The sequence below is a fragment of the Mytilus californianus genome, unplaced genomic scaffold (genome assembly GCF_021869535.1).
Source record: "Mytilus californianus isolate M0D057914Y unplaced genomic scaffold, xbMytCali1.0.p SCAF_5, whole genome shotgun sequence".
In the NCBI taxonomy this organism is placed as follows: Eukaryota; Metazoa; Mollusca; class Bivalvia; order Mytilida; family Mytilidae; genus Mytilus; species Mytilus californianus.
Genome location: NW_026262701.1, coordinates 121,711,393 through 121,725,296, shown reverse-complemented (window position 1 = coordinate 121,725,296; position 13,904 = coordinate 121,711,393). Strand labels below are relative to the sequence as shown.

Here is a 13,904-nt window from a genome sequence, read left to right as displayed (position 1 = left end):
GACTCTGACATAAAACCAAGTGTCAAGCTAGTTTAGAATAACCATTGACTGTTACATTAAACCAAGTGTCAAGCTAGCATAGAATAACCATTGACTTTTACATTAAACCTAGTGTCAAGCTAGTATAGAATAACCATTGACTGTTACATTAAACCAATTGTCAAGCTGATATAGAATAACCATTGACTCTGACATTAAACAAAGTGTCATACTGCTATATAATAACTATTGACTGTTACATTAAACCAAGTGTCATACTGCTATAAAATAACTATTGACTTACCTTAAACCAAGTGTCAAGCTGTTATAGAATAACCATTGACTGTTACTTTAAACCTAATGTCAAGCTGCTATAAAGTAACCATTGACTGTTACAATAAACGAAGTGTCAAGCTGTTATAGAATAACCATTGACTGTTACATTAAACCCACTATTAAGCTATAGTATCACCATTGACTATTACTATAATAAATTAGTAAATAACTTTGACCATTAAGGACAAATTAGATTCAAAGGTATAGCATTGTAAAATTGATTTATATTGTAGACCCCCCAGGAAGACCTGCTATAGAGGGTTATAACCCCAATGATTATGTTGCAGCAGGCTCTGCCAAAAGTCTGAAGTGTGTTTCCAGTGGTGGAAATCCAACTGCCACTCTAAAGTGGTTCAAAGGTATATAAAATAAATCAACCGGCCACCCTGAAGTGGTTCAAAGATATGTAAAATAAAATCCACCTGCCACCCTGAAGTGATTCAAAGATATGTAAAATAAAATCCACCTGCCACCCTGAAGTGGTTCAAAGATATGTAAAATAAAATCCACCTGCCACCCTGAAGTGGTTCAAAGGTATGTAAAATAAAATCCATCTGCCACCCTGAAGTGATTCAAAGGTATGTAAAATAAAATCCACCTGCCACCCTGAAGTGATTCAAAGGTCTATAAATAAAAAACAACTATGTCTCTGATCTATTATTATCATTATTAAAGTATTAAATAAAATCCAACTGCCATAATGAAATCATTTTTATTTAAAATAAATTTAAAGAGAATGGTTCTGGTTTAAAGATATGTTTGCTCTCCTTTTCAGGTAGTGAGGAATTGACCTCTGAACCTCAGGTGAATGTAGGCAATGTGGTGACATCAGATTTGATATATGTTCCAAAACCTTCAGATAACCAAGCAGAAATTAAATGTACAGCATCAAATGAAGCTACATCTGTTCCTTTGGAAAGAAAAGTGACTGTTACTGTATATTGTAAGTCATTGACTCATTTTTAATCAGATTTACAAAGAAAAATATCGGTTATTAATTTGGTGATATACGGCGGGCAGGCGGCTGCCAAAGTATCTGTTCGATAACTTGAAAACGGTTTGACACAAAATCTTTTCAAATGTATATATGTTGTTTCCTGTGACTAAATGATGGTCAAGTTTGATTTTCACATTTTCATTGTTGAGTTGTAGACCTTTAAGTAGTGAAAAGTGATACTTAGAGCGTTGTCCGTGCAACAACTTGAAAACGCTTTTACGAAATCTTTTCAAATTTAGATATGTTGTTTTCTGTAACTAAATGAAGGTCAAGTTCAATTTTCATGATTTTAGCTTATATCGTTGTTGAGTTGTGACCTTTAAGTAGCAAAAAGTGATACTTAGATTGATTTTGGCTTTTCCATTTCTGAACCCTATAAAAATTCATTTATTTTTTTACTTGATCGTGTTTGGGGGTCCAGATTTGCAAATATCATTTTCATGCAGGAAAATCCAGTTTGCTGTCAATCTGACAGCCTCTTGTATAATTTATATTAAAACAGACATTCTTTGTACTTTGGTCTCTGTAGGATCATTATCTTAATGACAATCGTCCTACATCTCCTTATTTTAATACAGTCAAACCTGCCTTCACGGTCATTTCAGCAGTCACCTGCCTCTAATAGTCACTTTCAGACCCTCCAAATTGTTTTCTCAATATAATTTAACTTACTTCAGCGGTCACCTGTCTAATGCGGTCAAGGGTCACCTAATTTTCACACGAAATCCTCATTTCAACTTTTAACAAAGGTCATTAAAATGATGTTCATATTTTTAACAACCAAAATATAGTTATGACGAAAAATATATGTTTTCAGTATTCAGGTAAAAATGACAGTCAGAGCCCATTTATAACTGAGGTTGCACAATAGGAGGTGAATTTTGTGTATTTTTAGTGTTCCACTCCTTTCAGTTTCCATTGAAAACCGTATCATCGACTTATTTCTCCCCAAATATTGACTATTTCGAATGTTAACTTCAAATTTAGAGCGCTGGAATCTGCCATTTTTAATTTGTCTGCTTGCATGAACGATAACTCTACCGCTTGAAAACACTAAAACAATTTGCTTTTATCCCGACCACATGTGATGTGAATTTTTTTTCGGAACCTCATTTAAAAGGTCACCTCACTTGAGTGGTCACTTTTGATACTTCCCATTTGTGACTGCTTAATACAGGTTTGACTGTATTTATAAATGTATCAGTGAAACAAGAAATTAGTCATAAGAAATAAGAGATATAATTACTCTCCTGAAAAAGTGTATACCCCGGTACATGTAACTAAATTTATAATAAATTACAATTTTGTCAAGAGAGTTTATACTCATTGTTGTTCAGTGGTTGTCGTTTGTTGGTGTGGTTCATAAGTGTTTCTCGTTTCTCGTTTTTTATATAGATCAGACCGTTGGTTTTCCTGTTTGAATTGTTTTACACTAGTCATTTTGGGGCCCTTTATAGCTTGCTGTTCGGTGTGAGCCAAGGCTCCTTGTTTAAGGCTGTACTTTGACCTATAATTGTTAACTTTTTACACATTGTGACTTGGATGGAGAGTTGTCTCATTGGCACCCATACCACATCTTATTTATATATTTATATACTTTTGTTCACATTCGTAAATTTTGTCTATTGATCCTTAAGAATGCTACATCATTCAGCTCCAAGTCCGATTCACCTTTCTCATTGTCCTGTAAAAATTCTGTAGACAATTTTCCTTTAAAAAAAAACATTGAATATAATTATTTTGAAACCTAACTCTTATAAAATGATTACATTAAAGTATATTGTTATTGCAGTTTCCCCTTGTGACGGAGTACAATACTGTATAAATGTTAATTGTTATTGCAGTTCCACCTATGACAGAGTAAAATACTGTATAAATGTTAATTGTTATTGCAGTTCCACCTATGACAGAGTAGAATACTGTATAAATGTTAATTGTTATTGCAGTTCCACCCATGTCAGTTAATATCACGTTTTCACCACCTGAACCAAAATCTGGCCAAGTTTTACGCCTGACATGTATCTCTGGACCAAGTAACCCTGCAGCTTCCATTATATGGGTAAAGAGTGGTACAAGGATGAGAGGTACTAACCAGGGGAATACTCCTTCAGAACATGGTGGATATACAACAACTAATATTCTAGAGATAGCTAGTCCTTCATATGATGATCATGGAGCTGCCTTTTTCTGTGAAGCTAAAAATCTGGTTCTGGACAAAGGATGGTCAGATGCTGTCACACTCAATGTTAAATGTAAGTTCACAAAAATCTGGTTCTTGACAAAGGATGGTCAGATGCAGTCACACTCAATATTTAATGTAAGTTCACAAAAATCTGGTTCTTGATAAAGTATGGTCAGATGCTGTTACACTCAATGTTAACTGTAAGTTCATAAAAATCTGGTTCTTGATTACACTTAATGTTAAATGTATGTTCATAAAAATCTGGTTCTTGATAAAGTATGGTCAGATGCTGTCACACTCAATGTTAACTGTAAGTTCACAAAAATCTGGTTCTGGGCAAAGGATGGCCATATGCTGTCACCCTCAGTGATAAATGTAAGTTCATAAAAATCTGGTTCTGGACAAAGGATGGTCAGATGCTTTTACACACAGTGTTAAATGTTAGTTCACAAAAAATCTGGTTCTTGACAAAGGATGGTCAGATGCAGTCAACCTCGGTCAGTGATTTTGTGATGGAACCGTTTCAAAAGTTGTAAAGATGATCTAAATAATATTTATATACAATGGTTCAATGCTTTAATTTCCTGTTTCTTAGGGTTACACCTAAAGAAAAAATATGGCAACCTTCTACATATTAAACAGCCAGCAAAAACCACAAAATTATCTTATCATGCAATTAAGTACTTAAACTTTTGTACATTGCTTTTCTGAATTCCACAATTGGCCAGTTCAATTTGAAATCCATTTGAATCAATGTAAATTTATAAAGATGACCTGTTGTTGACAAAAATACCCAATGGATGATTTTGTTCAGTGGTTTATGTTAGCTGTTATGCATGTAAAAGGCCTAGGTTACCATAGCTAAGATGCAAACCTACAAAAGATAGTGCATCATGTGCAATGATTTTCATGTAACAACTTCCCTGGTCTCAATCCAATAACTGTCAAGCCATCTGGTAATCATATATATCATAACCAGTACCCTGTCCAGGATTATTCCAAATGTTTTAACTTCTTACAGCAGTGTACAGGTGAAACTTGATATACATTTTCCGTTTTTACAGGAAAATAATGTTATATCGTCTTAGATTTTACGTTTAAAAAATTCCCAATTGGGATGAAAATTCCCAATATGATAGTCAAGGGACCCATTTGAAAACACCTGGAATCATCCCTGATTATAGTCTAGAAGTCAATGTCTGTGATTCTCACAGATTGTACTGAATACAGTCATTGATTATTATAGTCGAGAAGTCAATATCTGATTCACACAGATTGTACTGAATACAGTCATTGATTATTATAGTTTAGAGGTCAATGTCTGTGATTCACACAGATTGTACTGAATACATTCATTGATTATTATAGTTTAGAAGTCAAAGTCTGTGATTCACACAGATTGTACTGAATACAGTCATTGATTATTATAGTCTAGAAGTCAATGTCTTTGATTCACACAGATTGTACTGAATACAGTAATTGATTATTATAGTTTAGAGGTCAATGTCTGTGATTCCTGACTTTGCAAAAGCTTTTTATGAATTGGACATAAAGTTTACACAAAGGCTATACAAATATCACCATCAATCCTACTTTTGTATATATAAATGAATCTGATCCTGATCTATGATATGATAACTTTCAAATCTGTTATTCAAGATGGCTGTAACTGTAAATCATAATGATACATACAGTCTGTACCTTTCTTGCTGTTTACTTACAGTTAAAACTCATCAAGGATACCAGAGATAAGACTCACTAAAGACACTTGAATCAAAACAGTTAGAAGGTCAAATCAAATATAAAGCTGAAGAATATTTAAAACCTAAAATTCTTAGCGGAGGGGGCATTAAGTTTTACCCTTGTCCGTTCTTATGTACAAACTTCCCAAAGTTGGTTTCCGTTCTCTAACTTTAGTTTGCCTCAACCAAATGTTATGAAACTTATACAAAATGCTTATTACCACAAAACACAGATCAAGTATGAATTTTGGTGGTGTCACTTTAACCGTTCTAGAGTTATGCCCCTTTACAAATGGAAAAATTGCTGAATGTTTCGTTTCCGTTCTCTAACTTTAGTTTGCCTCAACCAAATGTTATGAAACTTATACACAATGCTTATTACCACAAAACACAGATCAAGTTTGAATTTTGGTGGTGTCACTTTAACCGTTCTAGAGTTATGCCCCTTTACAAATGGAAAAATTGCTGAATTTGTGGTTTCTGTTCTTTAACTTAAGTTAGCCTCAACCAAATGTAATGAAACTTATACACAATGCTTATTAACACAAAATACAGATCATGTTTGAATTTTGGTGGTGCCACCTTTTCTGTTCTAGAGTTATGTCCCTTTATAAATGGAAAAATTGCTGAATTTTTCGTTTCTGTTCTCTAACTTAAGTTTGCCTCAACCAAATGTTATGAAACTTATACATAATACTTATTACCACAAAACTCAGATCAAGTACAAATTTGGGTAGCATCACTTTTACCATTCTTCAGTTATGTCCCTTTATAAATTTATATGATATGCAAGCGGGGGCATCATCTGTGTCCCATAGACACATTCCCCATTTATTTTCTTTATAAATAAAGTCAATCAATATGCAGGGGTATAAAAACCTTAGTTTTTCAAAGTGCTGACTACGGGACTGGTGATAACTTTTTGTCTATAATATTTTGAAACTATCTCACAATCTTAGCAATATAATGATATTGTGCACCTCCCATTTCCGTTGTTTGGTTATTTTTTTTATCAAATCATGTACCAACTACAGTTCACATTTATATTCACTTCTCCAAGATCCATAATCAGAATTAGATGAAATTTTCTGAGAATCTTCACTAAATAATGCAATTGTGCATCTCCAACTTTGTTTTTCTCTCAATTATTTTAGTTTGTGAGCTGTGCTGACAATACCTCTAATTTTATACCCATGCTTTATATACATAGTTAAATCATTATTTCATACCTATTTTTTAATATTTACAGTTAAACCAGTATTTAATGCCTATGCTACCCATCACATAGAAATAGTAGAAGGACAGAGTGCAACCTTGAACATGACAGCCTTGGGAAATCCAATTGACATTACTTACAGTTTATACAAGGATGGTATTGAGGCTTCTTCCTCAGCTGTTGACATCAGTAATGGGATACTGGAACTGTCAAGTATTGATAGAAGTGACTCTGGTTCCTTCTCACTAAAGTCAAAAAACACTCAAGGGGCAACATATCATAACTTTACTATTAATGTTACATGTAAGTAAACAGCCACGACACTCAAGGGTCAATATATCATAACTTTACTATTAATGTTACATGTAAGTAAACAGCCATGACACTCAAGGGGCAACATATCATAACTTTACTATTAATGTTACATGTAAGTAAACAGCCATGACACACAAGGGGCAACATATCATAACTTTACTTTTAATGTTACATGTAAGTAAACACCCAAGACACTCAAGGGGCAACATATCATAACTTTACTATTAATGTTACATGTAAGTAAACAGCCATGACACACAAGGGGCAACATATAATAACTTTACTATAACTTTACTATTATTGTTACATGTAAGTAAACAGCCATGACACACAAGGGGCAACATATAATAACTTTACTATAACTTTACTATTAATGTTATATGTAAGTAAACAGCCATGACACTCAAGGGGCAACATATCATAAATTTACTATTAATGTTACATGTAAGTAAACAGACATGACACTCAAGGGGCAACATATCATAACTTTACTATTAATGTTACATGTAAGTAAACAGACATGACACACAAGGGGCAACATATCATAACTTTAGTATTAATGTTACATGTAAGTAAACAGACATGACACTCAAGGGGCAACATATCATAACTTTACTATTAATGTTACATGTAAGTAAACAGACATGACACTCAAGGAGCAACATATCATAACTTTACTATTAATGTTACATGTAAGTAAACAGACATGACACTCAAGGGGCAACATATCATAACTTTACTATTAATGTTACATGTAAGTAAACAGCCATGGTGCACAAGGGGCAACATATCATAACTTTACTATTAATGTTACATGTAAGTAAACAGACATGACATTGAAGGGGCAACATATCATAACTTTACTATTAATGTTACATGTAAGTAAACAGCCATGACACTCAAGGGGCAACATATCATAACTTTACTATTAATGTTACATGTAAGTAAACAGCCATGACGCACAAGAAAATAACTAATGACCTTAGGTACTGTTTGAACTCCTTGGCAACTAAATATCGTCTTTGCAAAGTAACATACAGAGAAGCAACTTCTTTGCCCTGGTCCCCAGCAGCATGAGCCCTTGACTATTATGTAATATTCATGTAAATAGCTCCATCTTGAGCATTAGATATTGATATAAATGAAAATTCAAAATGTCAAAATTCAAACAGAAGTTGTACTAAAATTATTAACATTTTAATCTGCAGATGCCTTCAATACAGACATTACCATAATAATAATTGGCAGCCATAATCATGAAAATACCAACAAACAAATGATATATAGCATATAAACAGATCAGTTCCAGATAAAAAGAGAATTGTAGACATGTATAGAAGATTAAATTTACTTATACTTTATATATTATATATAAATATATACAGGCTTTCTACCAAGGACACTGTCTATATGTAGTCAAAAGTTAAATCACAAAAATACTGAACTCCGAGGAAAATTCAAAACGGAAAGTCCCTAATCAAATGGCAAAATCAAAAGCACAAACATATCAAACGAATGGACAACAACTGTCATATTCCTGACTTGGTACAGGCATTTTCTTATGTAGAAAATGGTGGATTGAACCTGGTTTTATAGCGCTAAACCTCTCACTTGTATGACAGTCGAATCAAATTCCATTATATTGACAACGATGCGTGAATAAAACAAACAGACATAAAAGGTAAACATCATGCTTAAAGCAAGTTGTGGGATATATAACAATAGGACGACAACCCCACAACACAAATAGCCAAAAGATTTAGAGATCAACATAAATTTTGAACAATAGATAGATGTCTGTATCAGTGTTTATCTCCCTTCAAATAACTTGTGATAAGGTGTGATCTTGAACCTATAAGTTGTCATTTTATTTTCAGATCCTGGTCAATATTAATATTTACCTCCCTTTATTTGTTATAAGGTGTGATCTTGAACCTATAAGTTGTCATTTTATTTTCAGATCCTGGTCAATATTAATATTTACCTCCCTTTATTTGTTATAAGGTGTGATCTTGAACCTATAAGTTGTCATTTTATTTTCAGATCCTGGTCAATATTAATATTTACCTCCCTTTATTTGTTATAAGGTGTGATCTTGAACCTATAAGTTGTCATTTTATTTTCAGATCCTGGTCAATATTAATATTTACCTCCCTTTATTTGTTATAAGGTGTGATCTTGAACCTATAAGTTGTCATTTTGTTTTCAGATCCTGCCTCTATTAGCACTATTACAGAAGAAGTAAGTAAAGGTATTGGTGGAATAGCTTATTTTGAATGTGAAGCTGCTGCCAATCCATTGGTCCCTAACATGATCACATGGTCTAGACAAGGTTTTGACATGACTAAGACTAAGCAGACATATGACTCCTCTGGTAAAAGTTACCTGACAGTAACTGAGCTAGCCAAAGAGGATTCTGGGATGTTTACATGCACAGCAGACAACAGAATTGGTTCTCCATCAACCAAAGAGGCCAAACTTATTGTTGTTTGTAAGTTTACAGAGAAATAATCAGTACCAATGATTATCTAGAAAGAAATGATATACGATGAATATTCTTCTGACAACAACAAAATATTGTACTAAGAAATGCAATTATGTAAAAATAACTTTTTCCAGAGTATGGTGAGACAGCAAGGGATCAATGATAATGATAGCCATTCTCTCTATTTAAGTTGACCCTAAGATAGATGGGTCACCACAGAATGCTAAGGCTCAAGGATCTCACAATTGTTCTTTCTATTTCAGTTGATCCTAAGATAAATGGGTCACCACAGAATGCTAAGGCTCGAGGAATCTCACAATTATTCTTTCTATTTAAGTTGACCCTAAGATAGATTGGTCACCACAGAATGATAATTAGGCTCAAGGGATCTCACAATTATTCTTTCTATTTAAGTTGACCCTAAGATAGATTGGTCACCACAGAATGATAAGGCTCAAGGGATCTCACACTTATTCTTTCTATTTAAGTTGACCCTAAGATAGATTGGTCACCACAGAATGATAAGGCTCAAGGGATCTCACAATTATTCTTTCTATTTAAGTTGACCCTTAGATAGATGGGTCACCACAGAATGCTAAGGCTCAAGGGATCTCACAATTATTCTTTCTATTTAAGTTGACCCTAAGATAGATTGGTCACCACAGAATGATAATTAGGCTCAAGGGATCTCATAATTATTCTTTCTTTTTAAGTTGACCCTAAGATAGATTGGTCACCACAGAATGATAAGGCTCAAGGGATCTCACAATTATTCTTTCTATTTCAGTTGACCCTAAGATAAATAAGTCACCACAGTATGCTAAGGCTCAAGGGATCTCACAATTATTCTTCCTATTTCAGTTGACCGTAGATAAATGGGTCACCACAGAATGCTAAGGCTCAAGGAATCTCACAATTATTCTCTCTATTTAAGTTGACCCTAAGATGGATAGGTTGCCACAGAATGCTAAGGCTCAAGGGATCTCATAATTAATCCCTCTATTTCAGTTGACCCTAAGATAGATGGGTCACCACAGAATGCTAAGACTCAAGGGATCTCACAATTATTCTTTCTATTTCAGTTGATCCTAAGATAAATAAGTCACCACAGTATGCTAAGGCAGCAGGGGATCAAGGAGACACAATTGAATTGATGTGTAAAGCTGAGGGATCACCAGAAGTCCATTTCAAATGGAAAAAGGTCAGAAAACTGCTGATAACACAAAGGGGTCTTCGCCACTACAAAACCTAAGGGACAAGCATCACTGCAAACACAAAGGGGTCTTCACCACTACAAACACAAAGGGACAAGCATCACTGCAAACACAAAGGGGTCTTTACCACTACAAAACCAAAGGGACAAGCATCACTGCAAACACAAAGGGGTCTTCACCACTACAAAAACGTAGGGACAAGCATCACTTCAAACACAAAGGGATCTTCACCACTACAAAAACGAGGGGACAAGCATCACTTCAAACACAAAGGGGTCTTCACCACTACAAAAACGAGGGGACAAGCATCACTTCAAACACAAAGGGGTCTTCACCACTACAAAAACGAGGGGACAAGCATCACTTCAAACACAAAGGGGTCTTCACCACTACAAAAACAAAGGGAAAAGCATCACTACAAACAAAAAATTTGTAAGGGTTCCACGGAACCCACTGTCTTGCCTACTTTTGCTGTTAATCGCAGGCTCAACAAAAATGAGGAAAAAAATTAATAAAAATATTCCTCTCTATACTAAGTTTTGATTGTAAGTAGCTTCTGTCCAAGTTTGGTAAAAATCCAGGATAGTTTATGAATCTAATAAATGTTTTAAAAACTTAAACTGCAGACTGTATGTAATGTTAACTGGAAGAAAAACTAAGTCCATTTATAAGTAAAATACGAAAAAAATGGAACAAAATTTTAACAAAATTTCCTTCTAGATACTAGCTTTTAATCATAAACAAGCTTCTGTCCAAGTTTGGTACAAATCCAGGATAATTTAAGAAAGTTGTTAAAATTTTAAAAACTTTAACCACAGAGTGAATGTAATGTTAACTGGCAGAAAAACTAAGTCCATTTATAAGTCAAATACAGAAAAAATGGAATTTTTTTTTACAAAATTTACTTCTGGATACTATCTTATGATCATAAACAAGCTTCTTTCCAAGTTTGGTAGAAATCCAGGATAGTTAAAGAAAGTTATTAAAATTTGAAAAACTTTAACCACAGAGTGAATGTAATGTTTCCTGACAGAAAAACTAAGTCCATTTATAAGTAAAATACGGAAAAAAGGGATTTTTTTTTTTACAAAATTTACTTTTGAATATTATCTTATGATCATAAACAAGCTTCTGTCCAAGTTTGGTAAAATCCAGGATAGTTTAAGAAAGTTATTAAAATTTCAAAAACTTTAACCACAGAGTGAATATTTGTGGACACCGACGACGACGGAATGTAGGATCGCTATGTCTCGCTTTTTCGACAAAAGTCGAAGGCTCGACAAAAAGGAGTCATCACTACTGCAAACTCAAAATAGCAAGCATCAATGCAAATACAAAGGGGTCAGAACCACTACAAAAACGAAGGGACAAGCATCGTCTCAAACACAAAAGGCACAGCATTGTTGCAAACACATGGGGGGTCAGCATTGCTGCAAACAAAAGGGGATCAGCACCGCTACAAACACAAAGGGTTCAGTACGACTCCAAACACAAAGGGGTCAGTACGACTACAAACACAGAGGGGTCAGCACCACTACAAACACAGAGGGGTCAGCGCCAATACAAACACAGAGGGGTCAGCGCCAATACAAACACAGAGGGGTCAGCACCTTTGCCAACATATGTTTGTTCTGCCTAACAGAACTTCCCCTGGAAACTCTGTTATAAACAAAGCCATAGTATATGTTCCTGTTGGAACAAATAGTATCCACCCTTTATTCTGTAAGGAACAAATTCTGTACTATTTGTTTCAGTTGAAATAATATTACATATTATTATACTTCACTCTATCCCATGGCAAATACTCTATTACCCTTCACGGAGACAGTGTGCGCTTTAATAAATACGGATGATAGTTATGTACAAGACGACATAGTTTATTACTTTGAATTTGAAATTTAATCAACAGTAATAACAGAACATTCAGTATAATAAATTCAATAACACATATCTGAGAGGGTGATAGAGCAGATTGTTACCCCTCGACAATACATTGTCAACCTTGGCTTTGCCTCAGTTGACAATGTTTTAAATTCTCGGGGAAACAATCTGCTCTATCATCCTCCCAGCTATGTGCTATTTATTTAATATTTCTTCCATATGGAACTTCTATTTTGAAGGAACTTTTATTTCATGAAAACACTACAAACATGGAGAAGACTTGATAAGTCTGTTTGACTTGTGTCTTATCTAATTTGTGTTTATGCAAATAAAATATGTTAAAAGCAAACATACAGGAGTCAGCATAGCTGCAAACACTGTTTAAGACCTTGTATTTAAAATCATCTTAAGTATTACTTTGTTTATTTCAAATAAATTCTGAACATAATTTTAAGTTTATAAATAGAATAATAATATAAACTGAATCCTGATATGTTACAGGACAATAAAGAAATTTCTAATGGAGGCCAGTTTCAAGTTTACAGTAAATTTCTAGAAGGTAACCTCTATCAAGGAGAACTTAAGATAGTGAATGTTCAGAAAGATAACTATGGAAGTTACATATGTGAAGTGGCCAATAAAAATATGACAGTAACGGACATGTTTACAATAAATGTTGATGGAACCAGTATTCCTGATGCTCCATATGACTTAAAGTTCATCAACTCTACACACGACAGTATAACAGTCGCATGGAAACCAGGATTTAATGGAGGACTAACACAGACATTTATAGTCATAATACGTAAATCTAACATGAATACTAAGACAACTATAGAGCTTAAAGAGGAGGATGGTACTATCTATTCAATCAGAGGTAAGCAAAAGTTTATTTATATTCAATCAGAGGTAAGCAAAAGTTTATTTATATACAAACAGAGGTAAGCAAAAGTTTATTTATATACAATCAGAGGTAAGCAATCAAATGCTTATTTATATTCAATCAGAGGTAAGCAATCAAAAATTTATTTATATACAATCAGATGTAAGCAATCAAATGTTTATTTATATTCAATCAGAGGTAAGCAATCAAATGTTTATTTATATACAATCAGAGGTAAGCAATCAAATGTTTATTTATATACAATCAGAGGTAAGCAATCAAAAGTTTATTTATATACAATCAGAGGTAAGCAATCAAATGTTTATTTATATTCAATCAGAGATAAGCAATCAAAAATTTATTTATACTGAATCCAAGGTCAGCAAAGAAGAGCTTATTTATGAAATTATTCATGCAAGCCATAGATTTGTTGGAAATTTTGACATGTGCTGGGTCATTATATTGAAATCTTATCTCGAGCCTTAGCTGAGGTCAGCAAAGAAAAGTTAATGAATATTCAATCAAAGTTCAGCAAGGAAAAGTTTATTTGATATTCAATCTCTGTGGTCAGCAAAGAAAAGTTAATTTATGGTCAATCAAAGGTCAGCAAGGAAGAGTTTATCCAAAATTCAATCTGGGGTCAGTAAAAAAAGTAATTAATTTTCAATCAAAGA

General features: G+C 33.7%; 1 protein-coding gene across 4 annotated transcripts in view; it reads left to right on the top strand.

Moving 5' to 3' along the window:
- Positions 1-13,904, top strand: part of LOC127700935 (synaptogenesis protein syg-2-like) — a 114,277-nt gene that overhangs the window by 78,496 nt on the left and 21,877 nt on the right. For all 4 annotated transcript variants that reach the window (XM_052204668.1, XM_052204665.1, XM_052204666.1 and 1 more), the window contains exons 8-14: positions 549-674; positions 1,091-1,258; positions 3,259-3,564; positions 6,486-6,755; positions 8,977-9,258; positions 10,335-10,453; positions 12,849-13,224. In XM_052204668.1, the coding sequence (XP_052060628.1) occupies positions 549-674; positions 1,091-1,258; positions 3,259-3,564; positions 6,486-6,755; positions 8,977-9,258; positions 10,335-10,453; positions 12,849-13,224 (1,647 nt within the window). The remainder of the gene's footprint in view (positions 1-548; positions 675-1,090; positions 1,259-3,258; positions 3,565-6,485; positions 6,756-8,976; positions 9,259-10,334; positions 10,454-12,848; positions 13,225-13,904) is intronic.